Source organism: Pipra filicauda, unplaced genomic scaffold, assembly GCF_003945595.2.
Source record: "Pipra filicauda isolate LSUMZ 115617 unplaced genomic scaffold, ASM394559v2 scaffold58_size5111680_pilon, whole genome shotgun sequence".
Taxonomy (NCBI): domain Eukaryota; kingdom Metazoa; phylum Chordata; class Aves; order Passeriformes; family Pipridae; genus Pipra; species Pipra filicauda.
The window spans coordinates 1947481-1973662 of record NW_024104742.1 but is presented as its reverse complement, the minus strand read 5'-3'; the positions used below and the strand labels follow the sequence as shown (position 1 = coordinate 1973662).

The following is a 26182-nucleotide window of genomic DNA, read 5'->3' as shown; positions in this document are numbered from 1 at the left end:
TTTCGGGCGGAGGCGGGGGTCGGTCGGGCCCCAGGGGTGTCCGTGCTGCTCCCGTGGGACCCCCCCGCCGGTAACACGGTGGCGGGAGGTGGGGCCGGTGCCCGGTGCCCGCGGGGCGGGGCCGCCCGGGGCGGGGGCGCTGAGCCGTGCGGGGAGCGCGGGCGGTGAGTGGCGGCGGGGACCGGGACAGGGAGGACGGGCGGGCGGGCGGTCACCGGGAGGGGCACGGCCCCGGCCCCGGCCCCCGGCACGGGAAGGGCTCCTGCCGCCGCTCCCGCCCTCCCGGCCGCTCGGTGCCGGGGGAGCTCCTCGGTTGTGTCGGGCGTTGCACACGCGGAGCCCTGGGCGCTCGGCAGCTTTGGGATAACGCTGGCGGGTGTTCCGTGGCGGAGGAGAGCGGCGTGAGCTTTCTGCGAAGCATTCTTTGTTCCGATGCTGTATTCACCGGCTACCGGCTCCCTACGTCTGCGAACGCTCCACGGGCATCCTCGTCCCGAACTACAGACTCGCAGGCTTCCAGTGTCGGATCTCCGCATTTTATGCTCCAAAACAGGTTTTTAACCCTAAGTTAGTTAGCTGGAGTAGTTATGGTTGTTAATATGATCTGGAGTTTATTTTGTCTCTTGCAGCGTTAGTGGAATTGCTGGAATTGGCGGCTGTCTCCCAGGAGTGAAGTCTTAACACTGGTATGGGCGCTGGGAGAATCCATGTGATCTCAGAGCTAGTATGAAGGAGTGACGTGAGAGAAGTAGTAAAGGGTCAGATACATGAGCTGTAGTAGATGAAAAGACACCCACTGTGTAATTTCTGTCCTCTTTGTTTTGCTGAGACACTCCATAGCTTGATCTTGCAAACAGCTGTATGCAGGAGTAATGCCTTAATGACTTTGATGAATTTCCTGTGATAACTATCCTTGTACAAGTCAGTGTGGCTCATGTAAGGGCAACTGCTTTCATCCAGGTAACAATCTGCAGGCAGGGTATGAGCACAAAATATCCAAGAACCTCAGCAAACCACCTCCAGTCTTTTCCATAGTGTAGACCAAATCCTCTCTTGAAAATTGAGGAGTTTCTCATTTAAAATGTCCCTTTTCCCAAGTAATCTGAAGTATACTATTAGGAACCTTTAAAACAGAAAAGCAGGTTTGGTGGCATTATCTTTTATTAACAGCTTCACCATCGTGAGTTTTCTATTTCTGTTTCCCTCACACTATATAATAGATGATAATTAGGACTCCAATACTTTTGCAGGTACACCGTAAGATAGGAAATACAAATATATTTGTCTTGCTGTTACAAAACAAATACAGTGAAAAATTAATCCAGTGATTTCATGAGCATGGAATTACTTTTTGCACTGTTTGGTTGTTTATAGTTTGGACTTCTAGCTATATAATATACAGACCACGTTGCCAGTGCTTCAGGCCAGTTCATGAATACTGCACCTGGAAAGTTACACTGACTTAGTGAAATTGCTCATGTGTCGGCAGATGACTTATCACAAGATGAACACAGCTGCAATTCTCCAGCTGAGCTCCTACACACCATAAGAAAATGCAGCCCTGTTGCACAGGTAGGGTGTGAGGTTTGCAAGGATTCCAGAACTGTCCAGTACTACAGAGAATTTTGATCCATATCTGCAAAACTAAAAGTTTACTCGGTTCTTACTCATTATAATATAAGAAGCGCAAAGCACTTTTTCTTACCTTGGTCTTTATGATTGACTCAAGTTTAGCTTATATGTAGATGAATGCATTTAGGTATGTATAAAAATGCTTTTTCTAATATGCGAAGCCAAGTTACTTGGATGTTACACGAACCAAAAGTAAGCTTCTCCTTTTGTTTTAGATCATTGTGACTTAGAAGACTTTTCCACTTAAGCTGTTTGTTTATGTTTCTGTCAAGATTTGATGGAAGTTTTCTGAAAATGAAATGTCACAGATTCCTGTGACCACAGTGATGGAGACATGCCCAGGGCAGATTTGATGACTCAAAATTCTTTGTCCTTTGGAACCCACAGCACAGGGGTTTTTTTTGCTATATTCAGACATTTGGGAACTAAATGCCCTTTTAGCTTCTTTTTAGTATTTCTGGGATCCAGCGAGTGCAGACTTATCCAGCAAAAGTTAAATTTTACCACTTTAGAAGATTTACTGACATTTGTTTCTGTTTCAAAGTTAGTATTTGTGTCTACTTGTTTCTTAACTTACCAGTCAGAGAATTTGCTACAGACAAATGCACACCTATGTTTTCTTATACCAGATGATGATGTATGGCAGTCAGAGAAGAAACAAGAAATTGTACTTGGTCCAAAGACCTGCTTAATACAGGCCCATTAATGTATTTAGAGATCAATGGTTACTTAGAATATTTCACAAGAAAGCACTCGCTGCCAGTGCAAATACTGGGATCATGCATAAGCCTTAAGAGAAGGGCTAAGATGTTGCTCAATTTTGAGCAGCTGTGAAAATGGGCACTCAGGAACAGTATTTTGTGTATGTGGGAGTCTGAAACATTTAATACAAACAAATACATCTTTAGTTGTTCCTGCTTAATCTCTGCTAAAATCCACTATGACTTTGACCAGAATGCTTACTGTATCTGATACTGTTGACGTGTGTTAGACATTCATTCATATGTATTTATTTATTTATATGAAATCTCTCTCTATGTAAATGAAAAGGAAATACACATGGTTTAGCAAACTGGGGAGCTGATTTTTTTTTCCCCTCCTGAGGATTTTCAGTAATCCTTATGTTTGTACTGTGGACAGTGTGCGTGGTGTGGTTGGTCTCAATATCTTTAGTTATGTAACATAAACATCAAGCTGTGCTGTAAGTCAAACAGGGGACAAAGCAGTGTGACTGTAGTCTCTGTGGTACATCAGACTGCAGGCTGACACTATGATGGGAAGAGTTGAGTTCAGTGGAAAGACCGTCATTGATTTTAATGAACTGTGGATATGGCCCAAACTCAAGGATCGGTGGCTTGGCTTCACTGGAATGCCACCAGCATCATGTTGAGTCATGCGTGCACAGATACATATACATCCTCTTAAAGTTTAAAATAGCTTTCAAAAGGAGTGCCAGTGCCACAAGCAAAGATACCATTTGTATTTCATCATTTCCTTCTAAATGAATTCAAACACACTGCATAAGATTTTGGTACTTAACACCGGATTTAGTGGAAATGCAGTTCTGTCCCCTCATCACTCCCTCAGATGTGTTTCTATGCCAGTTCTTCCGTCTGTTTAAGGTCAATCTATTGTGTAGTTTAAGCATAAAGCTACCTAGATATCTCTCCATCTGGAGAGGTTTATCTCCATATCTTCAGTTGACAGCTTGTTTGTGCAATGAAAGGAGTGCTACAGGTTAGAACTTGAAACCACCTCTTTGGCGAGCAGCACTGAGATTTGCAGCTGATGGTATTAACAAGGATTGTTGTAACTACTGTTCTTCCCTCACTCCTGCTGACTGTTGCAGTTCCCCCCAAATGCCATGAGATCTCATCAGGTCATAGCTCACACAGCCAGGTGATCGTGCAAGACTGAACATTCTTCTGAGCAAACAAAACCAGGCAAAACTGTCAAAATACATGCCTAGCCACAAAGCTTAAAAGTAGGATCTTTAATGGTTCAGAAACTGAAAATGAAGAGATCACCAAATGTTTCCAATACACCTGCTTGTTTAAGGCATCACATAATTTTACTGACTCAGGAATGCTGAATTTTGGGTGGCTGCACTATTCTAAGCTCTTAAAACTGTAGGAAGCAATGAGAATCTTATTTCCCAGCTTCTGTTGAAATTTCTGCTTGAAAGCCTGTGGGGAAAAATGGAAGTTAGTGCACATACTTATTTTGCTTACAACTTTGATGCTGTCTTTAGGGCTGACCTCAGCAAAATGGCATGTCAAGGAGTCACACAGCCCATCCTGCTTTCACTGCCATTCTTTGGCTTTTCATCTGCTGTTCCACCCTCTCTTCTTTCTGCTGAACATGCATTTCTTAAATTTAAATGACATTTGCCAGTAAAAGAGGCTGCCATTATTCATAGGAGTCTGTTAAATATTATTGCTACCATTTGCCAAAAAATGTTATAGTAGCTTGTAGTCGTGTGTCCTTTCCTTTCTCCCAGTTAATATTTTATAAGACTGTTTTGTATTCCACTAGATTACAAAGGAAGGATACCCGCCAGCACAAAAAGGGTTAATGCTCATGTATTTGGCTGGGTCTTTGCTATTTTGAGTGCCAAGACTCTTTTTTTGCGCCTTTTTTTTTTTAGTAAGATTCCTAACTTAGCAGATTTGGAGCTGCAGCTCTTGCGGTGTGATGTGGGGACATTTGTCTCTCCCTGGATCCTGGCATCTGGCAAACCAGCATCTTTTCCCAGTCCTGTGGCACATTACTGCAGGCAGATAAAAGGGCTCTAAGGCTCTTCCTCACGGTGTCAGGATAAATTTTATCCCATTGTTCAAGAAGCTATTCATGTATTTCTAAGCACTGGTGATGACAAGAGAGGGAAGGTTTAGAGAAGATGCATCCTCTGATCCTGTTTTTCAAAGCAGTGTCAGGATTTCTGAGCTCTTCTGAATTTACCCTTTTTTTTTATATGATACATTTAATTATCTCAGTAAGAGGAAGTGAAAGGATGAGTGAAAGAAAGCAGGAGAGGCAGACAGTGTGGTATACTTGACATTTGAGAAATGACCCAAGAGTTGATCTACAAATTTAAACTATAAACCCTTAATATAATTACCCAGAAACATGCTAGAAGCCGGGAGTGTTTATTAATGGTGCTTGCTTGATTTTCTTGCTTTTTCAATCTATATGTTGTATTTGAGTTTACCTTCAAGTGATATAATACCTCATAGGGAACTTGTGGATTTATATAATTGGCTTTATATCTGAATTAAAAAGGGGGAGATGTCAACACAATTTTATAGAGAATGGTGCATAGAAAACCTCCTATGCATTAGGAGACTAAACTCAGCTGGCGATACCATCTAGGAATTGCCTTCTGTACAATAGTAATGACAGTTTTTTCCAAAATCCTTAGTTCTTTGTTTGTAGATGTGTTAAGAAAGACCTTATTTACAGATGCATAAAGCTTTAATTTTTTAAAGATTTTTGTCCTTTGAAAGAGACATAGCGTGCAGCACATCAAAGTAAATTTCAAAGCCACAATGCAACGTTTGTGTGCTCTTAAAGGTTCAAGAGCAGTACAGTGAACAGAAGAACATGAGATTGTTTATACACCTCTTGTTAACTACCAGCAGGTACTTCTTTGAGCATTTATTTTTTTGTTGTTTATTTTCTTTTTTTGAATCTGTCTTTCACACACCATCACTATGTTGCTACTGTGCTGACGGGAGAGTGGATTTAATGAGTTGAACTCCTAAAACTGTGGGCTCTGCAATAATTAAAAGCGATATCTTATTGTATAAGAAAATACATTGCAATGTTAAGGTTCTTATGATAAATGTTTCGTGAGAGGATCTGAGTTTGTCTTCGTGGGGAGGTGCTGATAAAACCTGTAGAACGGGTAGGTGACTTTGCAGGTACGTGGTGACAACTGCTCCTCTTTCTGTTTGGACCCACAGTGTTGCTGGCATTTCAGTATTTGAAAACTACCTGGATGGAAGGATCCACTTAGTAGCAAGGATTCAAGGCTTGATGCCAATACCAGTGGATATCAATTTTGTTCTCTTTAAAGGAGCGGTGAGGCTGAGAGTGGCATTTATCCTAGGAAAGCTGTTGGTATCCCCTAAACTCCGTGGTAAGGCAGAAAGATACTAAAACAATGGACTTAAGTTTGTCGTGGCTCTTAACTGCAGCTTTTTTGGATACCACTGATCCTGGGGTGACAGACCCATTGGCTCAGTGATCAGCTTAAAGTATGTGCCAAGCTCTGTGGTTGGGAAGGACCAAGCAGAGATCCAGTTTAAGCAAGTGATTATGTGACTTAGTGACACAGAACTGTGGTTTATTCAACAGTTTTAGGTAAAATTCTTCTGCAATTAGCTTATTTCCTGCCTCTGGATATTTATTAGATATTTTCCCTTCCCATTATAGTGGGAACAGCTCCAGCATATTTAAGAGACAATTGAGAGCACACTGGGATACTTAAAGATTGCCAGAACTTGAATCCGAGTAACATGTTAGGCTGCTGTGTAAGGACTCTGCTGTGCTATGGGTCTGTTCTGGAGAAACTGGCTCAGTATGAGGTATTTTTTATTATGTGATGATTTTAAAACTCTGAACATGAGAGGTCAAATTAGGCAGTGCACTCGCTGATTTCTAATTTAATTTAGCATTTTGATGCCAGTGCTCCTGTAAGAATTCCCACAGCTGAAGGCTGGCTAGTGAACTTACAGTTATCTTGGGTATTTATAGGGTGACTATTCTTGTAGGGTCTTTCTGGCTGTCCTTATTGAGCAAGGGAGGATGGGGAAAGACTCTAAAACACAGTTCCAGGCACCAGGAATTTTTGAGTTCAGTTGCAGTTTATGGATTCTGGAACAGTCACTGAATTACTTGTCCTCAGTTCTCCCCACCGTATCTGCAGCATGGAGTAATACATTCTGTGCAGAGGGACACAGGTTTGGTATCTCACAGATATCAAGTGGTAGGAATAAATTTATTATTTCTTAATATTTTCAGTTATTTTGCAGCTTGTGGAATGAACCAGGTACAGTATTCATGCTTTTATACAGAGAAAAGATAACAAAGAAAACACAATGTTACCATTGCCTACTAATTTAAGTTAAATGTCAAGAGTATGCCATTTTGACTTTTATTTTTCTGTTTGCTTCCCCTTGGAGCAATAAAGCCTGCAGGCAGGACATTCTGGGACTCCACTGCCCTTCTCTGAAGGTTAATGGTCACCTTATCTTTAGCCTTGTGTTCGCAGGCTCTGGAGCCAGACAGCCTTTTCCCCAGAGCTGTGCTTCCGTGATTTCCCGTATTATTGCCTCAGCCAACAGCCACTGAGATGGTATCAGAGATGACCTTCACTTTTGAATTTTTATTTCAGTTTCAGTTGAAATTCAGGATGTTGATGGCTTTAGGAATATTATTCCAGATGTGGGAGTCCCTGATTCTCCTCTTGCTTGTACCTGCACAAACGAATCAGAAGTAATTCTGTTGAAGAGGTGGGTCTACATTAGCGCAAAGCTAATATACATGGGAAGTCATTAAACTTGATTGCTGTTCACAGCACAGGCATTAGTGGCAATGTTGATCTGATCTGTCTCCAAGGGAGCTTGGCGAGAGTGTTGGAAGGACATTAACTGGATCTATCCCTAGAGGGGAGTTTGGGAAGAATGGGGCATAGAAAACTCAATTCATTATTCACATCATCTCAGGATATTTGTTTAGACTCAGTAACTGTTACCTCTGATGTTCGACATCTAGACTAGGCGCTGGTCCATGTGCCTGTAGCTACACACTGTGTTCTCACATTTCTTTCCAGATGCTCTTGTATATTGGTGCCTGCCTGGACACCGAGAAGGAAAAGTTGTGTTGTTGGAACTTAATATTTTTTAACACGGTGTTTTCTTAAGTCAGAATCTGCAGAAATAGAGCTCCTTTGTTCACCTTCTGCACTACTCCCCCTTAGACAAAAGAACCACAGTTTCCTAGTATATAAAATATTGACCATGCTAGTATTTTCACAGGAAATACCAGCTCTTCCACTGTGTCAAAAATAATCTGCTTTTCATTCAGATTCTTTAAAATCTTAGACTTTAGCTTTATGATCTTGGATGAAAAAAGCAGAAATGTGAGAGGCAGCACATCCTGGCTATATTGTCTGTGTATACAGGGATGCTGTCACTTCTCTATTAGTAAATTATATATTTATATGCAAATAAATCCTTGTACATTTGTAAAATGTCAAACAAACAATCTATCTCTGGATATGTATTACTTGTTTGTCAATTGGTATTTTCTCTCACTGAAGTCTGAGGTTACATCTGTGATCCTGTTGCAAATCTAGAGGAAATTACCTTTTGAATGACACATGGTCTGACCTTCATCTCCAGATAATCCAGGAAGAGTTCACATTTGGCTGTGGGGACACAAAGGATAGATTTAGAATACCAGTATTTTTGGCTGTATTTTAGAATTCAGTAATGCACTGGATATCCCATACTGAAGTTTATCTTCACTCATTCCTCAGAGGTGAAGACAGTGTGTTTGTGGTAAACTGCAGGAAACAATTCAGACTCAGAGCTACCAAACACTGGAATCAAAGAGATTACATGTATTGCTGCTTTCTTTGAAATATTCTTGTTATTGAAGGAGATAGCAGGAAGTCCTCTAACAGGGAATAACAACAACAAAAATCCCCCAAATCCCACACATTGTACACAAAGTGTGAAAATAGACTTAATTAGAGCAACACACAGTAATTAGACTCCAGATAAAGTATCATGGCAAATTCTTCTGGTTTATATGCATGAATAAAAAGCAATTAATAGTGCATAGTTGGAGATGTCTGACTATACTCTCTACTTTCAGTTTCAGAGATAGGCTTTGACCCTCATTTTCCTTCTGATATTAATCACAGATGGATGTATAAACTCTGCAAGGCAGAAATCCTCTTATCTCCACTTCTTTGTTGTCTGCAGAGTGCTGTGTTTGATTCTAACCCTGTTTGTTTAAAGCTCTGATACTGCAGCTTTTAACAGCGGTGCACGTTTAGTTGTTTCTTTAGAACTGAAGGGCTTTCACAGAAAATTTCTAAGCCAGGCTGATTTGCCAGCCTGGGAATCTCACTTGTAAGAAAACTGAATCCATTTATCTTTCAGGAAAGTATTTTCTGAGAATCACGTTTATGCTGGCACACAGTTGCAGAGCGTTGTCAGGGGTACAGATGCAACATGCATGTAAGAAATGCATGGAATCTTCATGGCATAAAATCCAAGTGCCCATAGATCAGTATATGACGGCTCACCCTGTCACAATGGTGACAGGGGAACTGCAAACCTCCTTCGGTGAATTCTCAGCTGATAGACACTGTTTTCAAAACAGCAAAACTTACCAGAGGAATGCATTCAAAATGTTACAGTGACTAGGAAAGAAGAAAGTAGACTAGATTTTGGTAGAGCTTGAAGGCTAAAAATGGGAGACTAAAGTCTGCCTTGTTGAATTCAGTTCAAAGACATAGAAATCTAAAGAAAATCTGAAATGCTGTGGTCTATTAGTTTGCTGTGTGATTTTTACTCCTACCTCTAAATTTGTTTAGTGAAAAGTTCACATGAAACTTTTGTCCCTTTCTGGAAAAAATTAAAAAAAATGTAAACCAAACGTCTATGTTTAAACACAGTTTGTGAATCATGGGATTTCCTAACTGTGTGACATCTGGTCCATCCCTGCTGCTGTGCACTGTGTCTGTGTCCTGATGGACAGAGCAAGCCAGCTTTGGATGGGCAATTTGTGAAGTTGGAAGTGTTTGCAATTTGGGAGCTGGGGAGGCAAGGATGTGGTCAGCCCTTAGAGACCCAGTTGCAAGGGGCTACAAGAAAAGCAGTAGCTCTGTCAGACATGGAACATGTTTAGAATTGCTGGTTGTGTGTGGAGTTCCTGACACCTCTGCTGTCAGGCTGCTGGTGTGTACCCTATGTATTTGTAGTATGTATATATTTGAATTTCCTCCATTGGATTAATAGTTGCTGTTGGTTACTTATGTTGAAGAGGCCTTTTTTTTTGCTGTGGCACAGATCACAGTGCCTGAGAAATTAATAGCTTGCTGATTTTAGGAGCTGTATTTTGGTGCAAGCATTTTTCAGTGATTGGGTTCCTGGACCTTGCTCAGACTTGCCTCCCTCCTTTGGAGAAATTGAGAAACCCATTGGGAAGTTTACCAGGCACTTGGATCTCTGCTGCTGCCCATTCATTGCTGCTGGTACCACTGCGGGAAGGCAGCTTCCCACCAGGACTGCTCGTTCTCCCAGAAGGGGAAGCAAGGTGGATTTGGATGTGCAGTGATCACAGGGGGTGGTGCAATGTTGGGCTGTTGAGGGAAAGCAGTGACAGTGAGTTTGACAGTGAGTTAAAATGGGGAAGGCCATAATTTTCAAGTGAAAGTAGGCCTGGACTGGGCTATTTTAATCAAGCCAAGCCACAAACTTTAGAGGAAATTCAGATCTGATTCAACTTCCAGGTGTTTAAACTTGCTGTCTTCCCTATCTTTAAAGAACCATCTTTACTTTGCCGAAGTCTGTATTTGTGGTTATTTGGTGTTCACTAACTTTCCAAGTTAAAACCAGCTTTAATTAATTGGCAGTAGAGCAGCCTGTTCACTTCAGCACTTAAATGAAGAGCTAATGCAAGTGTAGCAATGTTTGGCTCTCAAACCCAGGGTGCAGCACATAACTGCTTACTTGCACTGATTTACCTGTGGATGAGGAACCATGATATTTATCAACATCTAAGATTTCAGACCTGTACCCAAAAAGCTCAGTGTGTAGCCATTTGGAGCTGTGCTAGTGATAAAGAAGCAGAGCAGTGAATAATAAATCTAACATGAAGTGGCTTGGAGAGTGATATGAAGATAGAGAATCAAAAAGGATTAAATCCTGAGGTAGGGTAATTATTTTTAATGACTGTTTACTAGTTTTTGCTTCTTGGAAAGTAAGGGGGTTTTGAGATGGTGCAATGGGTCTTGCTAAACTGCCAGTTGCTGGGAATGGGACTATGTCTGACCTAAATGGAACCCAACAGATGAAGATTTACATGTTCAGGTAAGTCACTTCAAGACAAAAATGCATGAAAGAAAACAAGAATAATGAAAGGAAGGCAAACCATCTGAGGAGGTTTGGAGACAGGGAATCCGCTTCATGGTAGCAAAAACTCCAATCTTTTGAAGCTTGTGGGCTGTATTCTACACCAGGTGAAGTGATGAAATTCTTCCAAAGCCATCAAGATTGCACCCTTCCACTGGCTTTAGGGACTGTGCCTTCCCGCTGGAAGGCCATTTGATCTTTCCAGCTTTTAAATACAAATGTGAATTTTTCATGAGGTCTCCTTCATTTCTTACTGTACTACAAATGTTTCTGTTGGCAGCATTTTCTGAACTAAATGCCAGGCAAATTTCAGATGCAATCCTACATCCAAGGTTTTGAACATTAGGCCAATCAGAAGGTTTCTCCAGTAATCTCCAGGAATTCCTTCCTGGTAGTTGTTACCCAATAACTGAAACCTTGATTTTGCATTTTTTTTTCCTGTGGGCTTTCTCTGATGGGTGGAGATTAATGCTCTCTAGTGAGCCTTTTTCTGCTGGGATTAGGAGTTCAGTATGAAGTCATTGTGACAAATGCAGTAATTCAGGACAGTGGTGAAACTTCCTTGGGTAAAACTTCAACTAGTGTTACTGTATTTTTGCTTCTTTGTCTTTTCCCAAGAGACAGAAAGTGTATCTGCTCGAGGTCAGGTTTGATTTGTAGTTCTTGTGTGGATGGCATTGAAGCTGGCTGCTTGGAGAGGCTTTCACTTGCCTGCTAAGTGGGAAACTAGACTAGAATATGATTTGTTTCCTCTTTGTGATGGCTCTTGCACTTGCTGTCATCTATTATTTGTGTCATGGCTTTCCTTTGTGAAGGGGCCTTAATAGAAAATAGAGAAATGGAGTTGTCTGTTCACAGATTTCAAAGTTCTGCACTGGTGGAAAACTGCTGTAGCTGAGTCACTTATGTGACTCCTCACCCGAGGCCCATTTCTCAAACTTCATGTTTCTGTTATCAGAAAGGTATTAAAACAAAATACTTTTTTTCCTAGTATTCCAGAAGAACTGCTCCACCTTAGATCTGGTCTTGCTTCTCAATGCCTTTAAGAGGAGCTCATACAGAAATAATAATACTGCCTCTTACTGGCTTGCCAGAGCCAAGTATTCAAATGCAGTGTACTAGCTGAGAAACACAAATAAATGTGGTTTTCTTCTGATCTTCTAGGAATGACTGTAAATATTTCTTTTGCTATTATGAGAGTTATGAACTTCCTACTTTCAAATATATGTGCATTTTTTAAACCAGGAGCTGACATTCTTAGCAAGGCACGGGACTCCAGGAACAGGCTGACGTGTTACTGGCTGCTGCTGCTCCCTTGTTGTGTGCAAGCGGCACAAACAATGTCTTGCCTCATATCTCTGCTTTTACCTCAACAGAGGCCATTAACAGCCATGATGCAAATTCATTTCCACATGAATTTAATGCAATATAATGTCAGAAACAACAGCTATGTTGTCCCCAGGACTTGGGTCATCCTTGTGAATGAAGCTGCTTGAGGTTTATGTTCCCCAGCATTTTCCTCCTTCCACACCCAGTGAGGGTGTCCTTAGTTGTGATAGTGAGTAACAACCATTAGTGTATTGTCAGAGGTCATCACCAGGCACTAATTTTGTCATATGGGTCTACTGGCTAATTTAAACTCTAGAGCTTTTAACCTGACCTTGCAATATTGCAGGGATGTAGTTGGGGTTTTTTCCCCTCTGTTAATGTGTTAGAATAGATTATGATTTACAGTGAATTGGGAAAATGCCTGTTTTGGAAGGTGCTGGGCACTCCTTACGTGCTGGAGAACAATTACAGTTTTTACTGGTTATTTCTAAGATGTTGCAAGTATTTTCTGTAGCTTTTCTCTGTCAAAAAAAATAACAATAACAATTAATCTCCTCAGGGCTTCTTCACATCCTAATTACAACCAAGCCTCTCATTAGTCCCACAGCGAGGCAGAATCAAATGCCATATGGTATTTTACACTTAGGATGCTGCGCGTACCAAGAGCTGGAAGGAGACAGGAAAAGGGGGAGTTAACAATTCATAACCATTTATGGAGCAGGCACAGCCCTCCTTGGACCCAGTTCAGCAGAGTCTGAGGGCCTCAGATCAGGAACTTTATCTGGCCAGTAATTGCATCGGCACGCTGGCTGCCTTGTGCGCGCGTGTGGGCAAGTGCTGAGCACGACACAAGGCTGCAGAACCTTTTGCTGGCATCCACACACAGGGATGAATTAAATGCACACACGCCTCCCGGGAAACACCATGGCTGGATTCTACGGGTGCCTGAAAAGTAAAAAGTAAGTGCCATGCTGAGCCCTCCCCTCCACCTTTCCAAAGTGAGCTGAGTCTACTGAGTAGTTTGAAAACCTGTCTTTGTTGTATTGCAGCTGCAGCACTGAGCAAAGTGCTTATGCCTTGGGACTGAAGCACCATTCTGAGTGCAGAAGTGCAAAAAATTAGTCCTGGGTAAAATATTAGTGTGGTGAGAATTGGTCATGTTTTTTTCCTTCAGAGGTGTAGGCATGAAATATTGAAAAAGGAATTAAGAATCTTTTCCTGTTTAATTATAGCAGGAGGAAAAATGTCCTCTTCCTTAGTGATTAGCTATATTGTTTGTATATTAACACATAAAAATGAGAAATACAGAAATGTACATTGGCTTTTATAAAAGCATTCAGCTAGAAGTCTGGCAGTAAATGCTCTTTAAGAACTTGGTGTGCTCAGTTTTTCTATAAGCAATCTGAGGTTTGTTTCTGTAATTGCTCCCTGTTGAGAGATTCAATTGTATTTAAAAGGAATGTTTTTTTATTGCTTCACTGACATGTTCTGTTGGAGTAGACTATAAAGAGAGAAGAGAATGAGATAATGCACATTAGTGTTTGTGCTTTAAACCACCATGAAGATGCATTCTGTTTCTGCTTTGACATTCTCCCTGCTAAGGAATGGAAGAAAATTTCCTGCTGCCAAACCCGAGCAGTGGTTTGATCATGTTTTGCGCCAGCAGACTGCAGAGGGCTCTATTCTTGCACCCAGTGTGGGATTACAGACAGGGAACATGCACAGTGGAAGGCAAGTGAAGCTGTGTCTTGAGGCTTAGGATGTGAATGCTGATAGTTGAATGTGTAAGTCCTAGTTAGCAGAGGGGAAAACATAGTTCAAAAGTGGTGATGGATTCGTTTTCCCTCTCCTAAAGGTTGTATCCTTCACACTAACAGTTTGTCTCATGTTACTCTGGTGGAAATGTGCATTTTCAAAGGCACACAACTCTATTGGATTTCAGTTAGCGTTTCCATCCCATATTGACTCTTTTCCTCCTCTGAAATTTGCAACAGGGAATTAATATTTGGAATGTAAGTTTGCTTTAAATAAAGGAAGAGTATGCCATCATAACTAGCAAAAGGTTTAAGAGTGAGTCCTGATGAAGATAGGTGGATTGGCACTTGAATTGACAAAAACCCTCCTGTTTACATAGTTGGATTTATGCTGAGAGGCTTTTTTCCCCCCCAAATTCTCCAGCTTCTAATGCATTTAAAACAAAATTGAAAGTCTGAGAGGCTATAAAGGCTGGCAGATGAAGCTTTTTACATGTGGTATACCATCTCTTCTTTCCGGGTAGATCTCCACCTGATTTATGAGGAACAGAGCTTTTTTTCTTCAACAGATTTTTCTTTCTTGATATTTTCCAGTTAGGTCTCTACACTTGATAATATACAGATCATATATATTCTTTAACCTGTTATTTCAGCCCTGTGATGTGTTCCCAAGTGAATTAGTGCAACTATTAATACTTTGCAGTCTTTGCAAATTTTACGTGCTGCTTTGGCTGTGGTTATTAGCAGTTAAAATAAGTCCAAGACACCCGTTGCAGTAATAGTGATGTTTTTAGCCCGAGATTAATTTTGGATGAAATTTGTTTGGAGTTTGATGTGAAGTGTTTGTCTTTCTGGACAAATGCGTCATTGGAATGGCTTCCCCAAGTTCTCACGTGGTCATTTGACCTGTAGGAGTAAGTTTACTTTCTGAATGAAAGCTCTTTTGGAATGAAGTGGCTTTTATGTGTTAAGCAGTTGGCTTGGGCACCAGCAGGAGCTTGGCCAAAGTGGCACAGAGCTCAGTGCAGGCCATGAAACCTGCCATGGACACTGGGAGAGGGTTCCCTCCAGGGCCTTGAGCTGCTGAGTCCAGCTAAAGCACCTGGGCTGTTTTAAAAGCAGCTTTGGGTAGTGCTTTCCTGTGCTGCTGTCACATTTACCTTCCCCACGTTTTGCAAGAGAAAGCAAAGGCTCTGCCCTGGTGCAGTAATGTGTGGCTGAATCTGATCTTTGTGCACAGTCTTGTACCTGTGTTTTTTTAATGTTCTTTTACGACATAAAGAAAAAGGCCAAAGCCTAATCCAGATAATTGTACATCACAGCTCCAATCTTGGCTGCTATGTCACTGAAGTAAAACTTGTAGATTGCTTTCATATTTCTCTTTAGCCAGCTGAATAACCTCAAACTGTTCTTCTGGTAAGTTTATAGCTCATCACCCTTGTTGCAAAGTTTTGGTTCTTTCTCGGTCCAAGTGTGGTGTCAGAAAAAAAAATTAGATCTGGACAGATAGGATGAAGTTTTCTAAAACCTGTGGAGGAATCTTTTCATATGTTCCTCAGTTTTTGGTACTAGCCAAGTATGTTGTTATAAGCTGAAAATGTGGTTGCTTGAATAGTAAGGTTCACTGATGGTCAACACAAACTGCCAATTTCCAAAGACAAAAATAGTGTGTTAGAAGCTATATAAAATAGCTGGCTGAAGGTTTTATGTGCCAGCTCAGAACTGGTTTGTATAGCAGACTATAAGAAAATGTATGTAACTGGTCTGCATTTAATGTGGTCACTCAGGATTTCACGGTGCCTTCCACAAACAATCCTAGAATTATGGACATTTCAATTTGAATGTCTTCTGCTATGCTAAGCTCTGCACTCTCAGTGGAGAATTGTGTTCTTTTTCTATAGTCCAAAATTGTCAAAAAATGCTGATGTGCACTTTTGTCCTGCAAAGAAGTTTAGCATTTGGGTAAAGCAACTCTATCAAGGAATACATCAGTAGAATTTTCAATATATTTTTAAATTGCTTGAGATGAAAGTAATTGCAAATGCAGAACAATGTTATGACCACAAATTGAGTAAAATGTGTTTTCTAGGTTAGGTGCTGCTGCTGTAGTTTATATTGCCTGTTCAGATGAGTGTCAGGAAGAGATTTTGATGTTTGCTGTGTTTATTTCATAGTTGGTACAGTGCTGTCCACCTGACAGATAACCAAGCTGTCTGTTCACTGCCTCCTGCACCTTCACCCCAAGCCCTCTTGTTGGAGAAGCTCATAGGAGACAGTGGAAGGAGTGCCAGAAATCCCTTTGTCCTTGGGGCTAATTACACTTTTATTACAGCTTTCATGTGTGGAGTCCTTTGAGCCTTTTGCTCCCCATCCACAGCAAGCAGCTGCTGTTTTAGCTCGGACAGTAGCAAGTGAATTGGAAGTGGTTTAAAGCTCCACCAACTGCTACTGAAGTAGCAACTTGACAGTTTAAAACTGTTGGCTTTTCTCTGTCAGCAGCTCATTCGCCTCCTGTGGCCTCTCTCCCTTTTTGGAGCCATGTAATCACCACGGGGTCTCAGTAGCTGCGTGTACTGACTGCCTGCAGTACATGATGCTGTGCTCTTTGGCATGGTTTTAGATATGCAGCGTCTCTCCAAGGCTCAAAGGCTGTTTAAAGCAAGACACTGAGTTCCCTGGCCATCCCTGCCTGTGTATCCCCCTGCATATCTGGGCTTGTCTCGACTCAGCAGTGGTCCATGGGCTCAGTGCCACTGGCACAGTCAGAAGGCTGTGCAGCTTTGGAGTTGGTGCTTCCTGGGAGTTGTGGCAGAACTAGTGGTCGTGTGGTGAGCTGGGGATCTGTCTGTGTGGCTGATGAATTGTGGTGAAATGCTTTCCATGAACACTTAGGTGTTCTTAAATATGTCTGTTTACATGTCTCTATTGTACATCACTTTGACACAATGTTTCCCAACAAGGGCAAGAATGACTCATTAACAGCTTTTCAGTGTTGGTTTTTTTGAGGTGAAAATATCTGAGCATGATAGGTAGTTTCTGCCCAGCAAAGCAAGTTCACCTGTGCAGAGACAATCCTTGGATCCACACAAGAGTGACAATATTAGGTTTCAAGAAACAGCTTTTGTGGAAAGTGGAGAGCTCTCCCAGCTGGGGCCAAGTTAGAGAGGATGAGCTGAGGTGAAAGGAGTCCTTGGGCTTGTGAGTCTCTCAAGGGAATCTTTCGATACACAGCCTATGAGCATGTTCCTGTACTTGGCAATTATACAGAGTGGACATTTGTGAGCATGTTGGTTTTGGCCCACAAGGATCATTCAGTGCTATGCCTGGTATTAAATGTGCGGAGGCTTAAGTCCTGTTTTCCTATTCAAGAATGGTAGAGAGGGTAAACAAAAGCAGTCAGGAGGTGTCAGAGCCATGGCACTGCAGGCAATTGGGCACAGTTAGTACAATGGTGCTATATTAGTAACAAAAAAAATCAACTATTTCTCTGTTGATTCATTCCATTTGACTCATCTCTGTGCAAGAAGTTCACTTCTGGCTTAATACACGAGTGAGTCACTCCACATCTCCCAGTCCTCCTCATTCTGTTCGTGCTTCTCTCTGGATGGTGTTTGTTTTAGCAGCCACAGTGGTGCAGTGTGTTTGCTGGCTGTAGGCAGAGGAATTCCAAGCAGGCATGCCAGTTTGTTTGGTTTCAGCCCTTTCCCTATCGCCGAGGTTCTGAGTATTTGACAGACATGCTGTCAAATGGACCTCTAATGCTGCTTGTCCTACATCACTTGCACTGGAGCAGAAGCTTCTTGGTTTGGGACAGTCTGCTGAATGTGATCCTCACTCTTCTGCATCATTTGACTGCCAGGTTTTTTGTCTACATTATTTTGCCAGACTGAGCCATGAAAACATCGTGTCACAATTTTGCCTTGTGTAGACGCTGGCCTTTGTCTCTTACACAGAAACTTCTGCTGCTCAAGGTGTCTAGCTTTGTACCCTTACAGCCAACTGGAGGGATTAATTTGTCATTTCATCCTCTTGTAGAGGTATAGAAAGTTTAATAGCTGTGATGTAAAGGGCTAGAACTGGCTTTAGAAGCTGAAATTTGATGATATGTGGGACAAAAATGTAGTAGGTCCAAACTGTACTTCTGGTAGATAACCTACCTGAGCTGGTGTAGAGCAGCTAGAGCTGATTACCAGACAGACTTGGGAAAATCTCAGATAAGCCTGTCCATGGGGAAACAGGAGAAAAACAGCAAGGTAATTCCAAGGTTGATTTCCACTTCCCCCCCCCCCCATTTCTCCTAGGGACTGCTGCTGTTAGAAAACAATTGAGCACAAGGTACTCCACACTAATGCAATTCAAGCTTATAGTTCTGCATTAAATCTGTTAGAGTCTTAAGGTTGAGTAAAGTTATTTTGGATACAGCAAATACTAACTGCAGACTCATTTTATCTATCTTGTTATTTTATTCATAATTATTTGTATCAAGATAACAGGTGACCCTCCAAGGCCCCACTGAGGGAGTCACTGTATAAACAAACAAGAAAACCCCCCAGTCAGTTGATTTCCTGTTTGATTTTGCTTGTAGATGCTGTTCATCACTATGTTAATTGTCAGGGTTGTGCCAACAGCTCAACCTTTCCAACACAATGTATGTGAAAAAGCTGAGACCTGGGCCACACACATCATTATTTGTTTCTTTAACTGCATTGTTATACTGGTGTGTGCTGCTGCTGCATTCATACATGTGTACAGGTGCCACAATGTTCTATAGTCTATCATATCCTGTCCCCATGCTAGAGCATGCTGGTATCTTTGCAACTGTTGTGGTTTAGCTCCAGCAATTAAGCCCTGAGAGAGAACTGGAAGGATAAAAGTGAGAAAACTTGTGGGTTGAGATCAAGACAGTTTAATAGGTAAAGCAAAAGCTGCACATGAAGCCAGAACAAAACAAGAGATCCATTCCCCACTTCCCATGGGCAGACAGATGTTCAGCATTCCCAGGGCAGCAGGGCTCCATCACTTGGGAAGACAAACACCATCACTCCAAACTTACCCCCTTCTTCCTTCTCCCCCAGCTTTATTGCTGAGCATGAGGCCGTATGATCTGGGATATCCCTTGGGTCAGCTGGGATCAGCTGTCCCAGCTCTGTCCCCTCCCAGTTCCTTGTGCCCCCCCAGACTCCTCACTGGTGGGGTGGGGTGAGGAGCAGAAAAGGCCTTGGCTCTGGGTAAGTGCTGCTTGGTGATAAAGGAAACATCTCTGAGTTACCAGAACTGTTTCCAGCACAAATCCAAGCCACAGCCCCCTACCAGCTGCTGTGATGAAAATTAGCTCTACTTCATCCCAGATCAGCATGCTCTTAGAGGGAATTGTAGCACTCATGGTCGGAGCAGGGAAACTTGGCTGTGCGGACAAAGCCACCCAATCTTGCTTTTTAACCATCTAGCCAGAGCTAAGGCAGCTTTCCATCTTCAAAGTCTCGTGGTGGTTGTTTCTTTTGGCCTCTGAGATTCAAGGATCTGGTGCTAATTAGCAAACTAAATGTTTGACTTTTATTCATGATGAATTCCTTTATGCTTATTCATTCTCAGAAAAATGTAAGTGTGTGCTTCTGCTGGGTCTTCCAGGTATCACTCATCTAACAACGCAGTTCTGACCCACACAGTAGTTCTGATGCAAATAGGATGTGTTTGAATGCTCCAGCTCAGATTTAGAATGGAGACATCATGGTAATCATCAACCTACCTGAGTATGTGGGAAGATACAGACTTGTCAGGGGTGTAGAAGAATTGTTTTTTCATTCACTCTAGCAGTTAAACTGCTTTCCAGCATCTCAGTTTAGTGAAAAGAATGTTTCAGAAGTTGAAATGTCATTGCTTTCCCTCAAAAACTTGCAACTCTCTTATTGCTTCCTTCCTTTCAGCCTTGGCCTATGAAGACCTTACAGAATGTCTGTCCCAATCTGATTCCCTCCCTGCTTCCCCCTCACTGCCTACTTTTCAGTACCCCATCCTACAGTCCTTGTTGTCTTTGGTGTCACCTTTCTGGGTCTTCCTACTGTCATGTACCATCTGGGTTTTCCTACTGTCACATACTGTCTCTGCTCCCTGATGCTGCTGTACCACCACCTTCAAAACACAGTTGAATACAGCTTGATACTCCATTGGTGCAAAACGGCATTAGCTCAGATAATCTTATTTTAGATGATCCTGTTTTAGAGAGGTATTTGTGTCTGGAATCCCAGAGAAGTAGGATCCCTTTTTAGCAGTTGCTCATACTAAAGTGAAAGGTCAGTAGTTGCCCTTGGGACAGAAATGACTCAGGAACTGCACTGAGCACATGGATGATACTCCTTGGCTCCAACAGTTCTCCATGAGCTTCAAGACCAATTGTACTCCACGAGCTGCCTAATTTGAGGCTCTAGAGAGAGCAGCCAGGAAAGCAGAGCAGGGACAGCAGGAGGTTTCCTTTAGAATAAAAGAAGGAAGACCATCAAACTTCACACACAGCTGCAGAAAAGCTTCTCTGCAAGCACTGAGGCTGCCTCAGGCCTTCCTTGATCAGGAGCCAAAATAGGGGCTGAATTACAGAGATACCCACGGGCAGTGGGAACTCAGGGGATTTAGCCAGCCGGACACAGTATGTTTCAACACAGGAAGGAGCTGGCCTTGTTTTTATTTTTGTGTGTGTACAGGCAGTAGATACTGCCCCAAATAGGTTTTGGGACTTCACATGAAGAGAGATTTCCTGAGCTTCCTGCCAAAGGCAGCTTTTGAGACCACAAAGCCTGTGTTTTATTTGCTTTCTTATGGCCAAAAGATGGCTGACTGGTTTTATGATGTTTTGATCCTCAGAGTGAAAATTTGTAACACAATTCATCCTGGAAATTTCTGTTAGCCTCTCCTTTTTTTTCAGTGCATTTTGCATTCTTGACCATTAAATGTCTTTATTATCTCTTCCAAGAGACATGTCCTGGGAAGTTTGATCTATCTGAAGATTTCATTTTATTTTTTCCCATTCTTAAGCTGCTCTTTACCCCCAAATTGAGGGATAAATGACTGTTTTGGAAAGACCTTAACAAAAGAAAGCTTTAGACATAGCCTAAAATTCCATGTTTCAGTTCTGGCGTTCAGTTCTCTATTGTTTCAGCCTCATTTCCCCTGCAATAGTCAGACAGCTTAATTTGGTAAAAGTGCCTCCAGACTCTTTCTTTTAGGCTCGGGATGTAATGATTCTTCACATTTTGTGAGAATAACATCTTAGAAATCACTGTGACTCAAATACAGGGGCACGGCAGATATGCAGGCTATTATTGTGAAATTTTATGGTTTTTTTGTTATTTATCTTCTGTGTAGTGGTAGCACTTGTTAGCAGTGTCAGTGGGTATGGTTCCAGCATGCTGGTTTCCTGTAGGAGAGGTAGTACTTAGTTCTTCTATAGGGCTCATTAGGCTTTTCAGGCATTCAGCGTGACCATTTTGATTCCACAGGTAAAGGAACTCCAGGCTCCTGTCAGAAATCCAGTAATTTGCCCTGATATCCAGTGATAGAGCCAGGAAAATCAGTCAATCTACCCAAGTCCAGCCCTGTAGTCTCCATCTGCTAGAATATGTTTCAAGACAAGCTCTGTCTCATAGATTTTACTGTCTAAACTACTAATTGTCACCTTCATGGTTTGCAGATATTGGCAATTTCCATTAAGTTTTCTCAGGCACACAGTCTTTCAGGCCCTTGTAGAGCGTGTTGAAGCCAGCTGATGGCAAACTCTTTTCCTTATCTGCCTTTTGCTGATCCCTGAAAAGCAGCCCATGGACTCCTAGGGCTCTGCACACCACAGGTCAGATCCCAGTCATCTAACTTTATGTTTGAAGGCCACAGATGAAACAAAATTAATTTAGGACTTTGGAGAGTAGGTAAAAAGCACACACACAAGCTAGAAAACAGTGGCCAAATACGCCCACCACCAGATCTGGGATGGAAGATGACACTTATTTGTTGAATTTACCACTTGAAGAGGCAGAAGACAGCAACTTGACTTTTATTCCCATACTTGACTCTCTGACATCTTGACTCTGCTAGCATGAGGCATTCAGAGATAGTGGCTTGACATTTCCTGTTGCTTTGCTCTGGAAACCATTTCCAAAGGCAGCAGCACATAGTGGGCGTAGCTCCCTAACTGGCAAAGGCAGCCTTTGGTTACATGCTTGTTGATTTTTCAATGCATGTTCCCTCTCCTTCCAAACTACTTCAAATGTATCCATGTCAAGTAGATCTGAGAGTATCTCCTACTGCTGGCTCCTTAGCGTGGTTGCTGGAAGACTCTCCTGCTTCTTTTTACTTCTTTTTAGGAAGAGTGGAAGAAGATCCTCATTCCAGCTGCTTCCTGAAATTTCCCCAGTGTGACAGTCTGAAGAAAAAGAATTACTACATGGGAAAAGCACTGACCTACTCCTATGCTAATGCCAAATGGTGGAATTCAGCTGTGTTATTTAACGTACATTCCTTTAAAATGGAGGCAATCTGGACCCAAAATCTTGGCTGAGCTCTTGCATGGTTTAGATCATGACTGTGTTAGCGCCAGTCTCGATTTGAGCAAAGTTCTGTCACACTTCTCCTTATTGGTGCTGACCAGAAAATGCACTGGAAAAACTGCGCGATAAATTATTACCAATTATGGGCTATTCAGAAACATTTTCCTTGGCTTTTGGGAAACAGGTAGATATTTGCTCTACTCCCTGAGCAGATACAAACTTGCAGCTGAGATCTTCTCACTGACAGCAGCTACACAAGATCATGCTAATAAGCACTGTGGAGTAATTAGGTGTTTGAGGGCAGCCTGAAGTGCCATGTCCAAACCAGGTTAATCTGTCTGGTGTGGGTGCCGAGTGTTGCAAAGCTCTGGTAGGTGGGACTGCAGTTTGGCCTCTCGAGCTGAGTACAAACTAACAGCTGCCCTGCTACTGGTACCTGCCTCAGGTGTAAGGTAGCACAGGTCTGTGTATGTGTCCTACAGGTGTGTCCCCACGTGCAGGGAGATGGTTCTGCAGGGCTAAACAAACAAATGCCATGAGTGCTGGGAGGGAGGGAGCCTGTGGAGATGGGACAGCATGCAGGGAACACAGGCTCTGACTCTCTCAGTTCCCGGACTGAGTAACAGTGCTTATGAATTTGTCTTATTTACCCTTCCCCCTTCTTATCCTCTTGGCTTCTCACACAATTACAGACTGAGCCTGTGTGACTGTATGAAAGGCATTTCCTCCTCTTACTTTTTTTTTTTAAAGTCGGCTTCAGCCCACCAGCTGCTTTCCATTAGTGTTACACACACACTCACTAGGAGGGCAGCACATAATGCTTCGGGCACTGTTGAACAGCAGAAATCCTTCAGAATCGCTGTCAGACAGAGGCTTCTCAAAGTAGATTGTAGGTAAAAAGAGTTCAGCACATTGGGACCTGTCTTCTGGCGAGCCTTCGTGGAGAAGCCAAGGTGTGGGGACAGAGGGGGGTGAGGGGGTGTTGTCTGAATGCAAAGTGTGAAAGCTGTGAACAGATCTCTCTGTGTGACCAGTTGTTGGCTCTGGATATCTCATCAAGGGCAGGAGCTGAATGTTGTCTGTTGCTATTATGACTGCCTGCTTGATTCTGGGAGAATATTTTATTGATATTAAATATTATCTAGATGCTTATCCAGACTTCCTGATTGATGCTATTGCTGTATTATTTGTGATCCCTGGAAAAGGACCTTAAACTTTCTTAAACTATCCCTCCTTCAGTGACAATTAGATGAGCAATATTCATTAACTTGGTAAACTCTTCCCCTCACTGTTATCAGTGGAGGCAGTAGCAAGAATCCTAATGCTGTTTGTGCTATTCTCCTATGGCTACATAAAGCAGTCACGGGAAGGACCCCGTGGGAGATACCAGCTAGAGGCTGGCAAGAAACCCTGGGAATTTCATCCTAGAAACACTACACTCCAGAAGAGCGCAATGGGATCAACTGTGCAAGGTCAGGTCCTGGTTCCTGCTGTTGTGTTGGATTGTACCCCATTTCAACAGAGCTGTGTGTGGAATCCCACACTCAGCATGTTCCGTGACTGTGGGCCTTGAAGTGCAGGTCACTCATCTCATTGCATGGAGAGCAAAGGGATATTTGGTTGTTGTGTTTCTGATGTGCTCAAGGGGTGTGGAAATTGAATAGAAATCTTGCTGGCTTTGCTATTGCTCCGTGATTGACGCTGAAATCCTGCTCTGTGGAGCTACAGGGGGTAAACTTATCCTTCACCTATTGGATTAACAAGTTCATTGATAGCTACCTTGTTGGGTGCCCAGAGAGGAAAGCCATCATTTTGACAGAATAAAGTCCTCTAACGTGCTTTAATGAGAGAGAATAAAATTTAATCTGTTGGTCACCTTTTGCTGAAGACTGTAATTTGAATACTAAACCATACTGAAATCTGTGTTTTTTTGAACCTTGCTTCTTAGGAGAAATAGAGGGGCTTTCTCTGAGGTCCTGCAGTAGCTTGAAGAATGTTCTGAGGGAGACTGGCTGCAGGGTGGTGGCCTAGAGGACCAGATGGGGGCATGCATTTCCCTGTGCTGATCCGTCTTGCTGTGAAACGTGTGTGTCCTGAAATCTGGAGCATAAGCTTGATTTCAAATAATTTTTGTAGCATGAAGGAAATTGGTCTTTAATAGCTCCAGGTAAAAATTTCACCTCTTTGTCTTGGCTGCTTACCATTGTCTGTCTTCTGTAGGCTATGAAGATGCTAACTGAATAGAGTGCCTCTGTAAATAAAGACTCTTCTTGAGTCTTTATTTCTTCAAGCATTTATTTAATAGGAAAGAGGCTGTTCAGGGCTCAGAGTCTCCTTTGATCTCTCTGTCATAAGGCCTTCCGGAATGCTTATACAGAACCATGGGACTGAAGCTGAAGAAACACTAAAGGTGGGGTAGGAGCTTGCTTGCTGTGCAGTCTCCAAGTTTCCTGCTCCCTTGGAGAGACAGCAAGGAGGTTGTGTCCCTTTTCTGAGGCTGAGCAGAAAGCATTTGTCTTGGGCCTTTGTTAAATGCAGGAAACTTGAGTCCTGTATAATGTTAACTTCCCAGGAGGCATTAAATACACAAACCAGGCAGTGAAAGGGAATTGTCTTTCCTTCATTTAGCATTTTCCTACCCCCCATGTACATGTTAAGTCATGTGTTCAGCTGGGAAAAGCGAATGGTCAGAACACCATCCTGAAACTTTATTCTTTTGCCCTATCACTGCCCTCCTATAGAGCACTCCAAATATTTGTCCAGTTGCCTCGGTTTGCAAAAGGGAGACAAGGACATTTCTCCAGTTCCTGGAGATTTTTTTCTTCTGGCTCATTAGTTCCTGTAATGAGTCGAAGAGCTCCAAGTGAATGCAACACGGTAGGGTTATCAATGGAAATTTTGTATGGGATAGCAGGGAGCCTAGATCTAAACCATCAAACCAAGCAAGGGTAGTGATTATTGCTAACAAAGTCCTGTTGTCTGCTTTGAAAGTACAGCAAGCCCTTCAACTTTGTATGAGTTTTATTGCTTTAAAGTACACCCTAGCAATGCAAATAAGGTCCAATAATGTCAGTTTTATTTTTGTGATTGTATCTATATAGGAAGCCACTGTTTGCAAGTAATTAATTAATTCATAGTTGTGGTAATCCAGCCCATCACCCTGTGCAAGAAGAGGCAAATACTGTGCTTTCAGTAAGTTTTCAGTCTTTTCCATGGCCCTATGCAGCAATTGATACAGTGGACTTACTGAACAGGGCCAAGTCTGGCTTTTGAGGGCAAGAGATTCAGCATCTTGTTTGGCCTTTACCTCTGCAGCAAGAGGCCTGTGCATATAACAGGCATAGCAAATGCTGTTAGACAGAGGATTAAGAACATGGTTAGAAAGTTGTGGAATGGGGAAATGTGTCCACTGTTCCAGTTCTAGTGAGAAGCAATCGGTAGGTGTGACTTGACAACTCTACTATCTTGTCTGGCCATTTCTGTTGCACTGAGGAGACAGTTTCCTCCATCCCTCTGCAAGCTCCTTCTCCCAGATGTCCTGTAGCACCTGAAGGGTACCAGAAATACTGCTCTAAAAGGCCATCTATTTAACCTGCTATTTTTATCAAAAAATCAATACACATACAGGATTTCTTTAAAACTTTGTCTCTAATGGTGTAACGCTCTGGGAGAGCTCACAGGGTGCCAGCTGGATTGAACTGATGTACATGGTATTGATACATCCTGACACTGCATCTGTCTGCTGTCATTAAGGCCTGGAAGTGGTGAATGTCTGGAGGTTCAA

The 26182-nt window shown here is 42.3% G+C and overlaps 1 protein-coding gene across 2 annotated transcripts in view; it reads left to right on the top strand.

The window, feature by feature from the left end:
• The first annotated feature begins 252 nt into the window (after window positions 1-252).
• Window positions 253-26182, top strand: part of KIAA1210 (KIAA1210 ortholog) — a 52851-nt gene continuing 26921 nt past the window's right edge. The window contains exon 1 of one of the 2 annotated variants that reach the window (XM_027716394.2): window positions 253-553. In XM_027716394.2, the coding sequence (XP_027572195.2) occupies window positions 540-553 (14 nt within the window). In that variant the 5' untranslated portion in view covers window positions 253-539. Of the gene's footprint in view, window positions 554-12913; window positions 13073-26182 lie in introns of those variants that run through there. The other variant, XM_027716392.2, reaches the window with a different exon arrangement.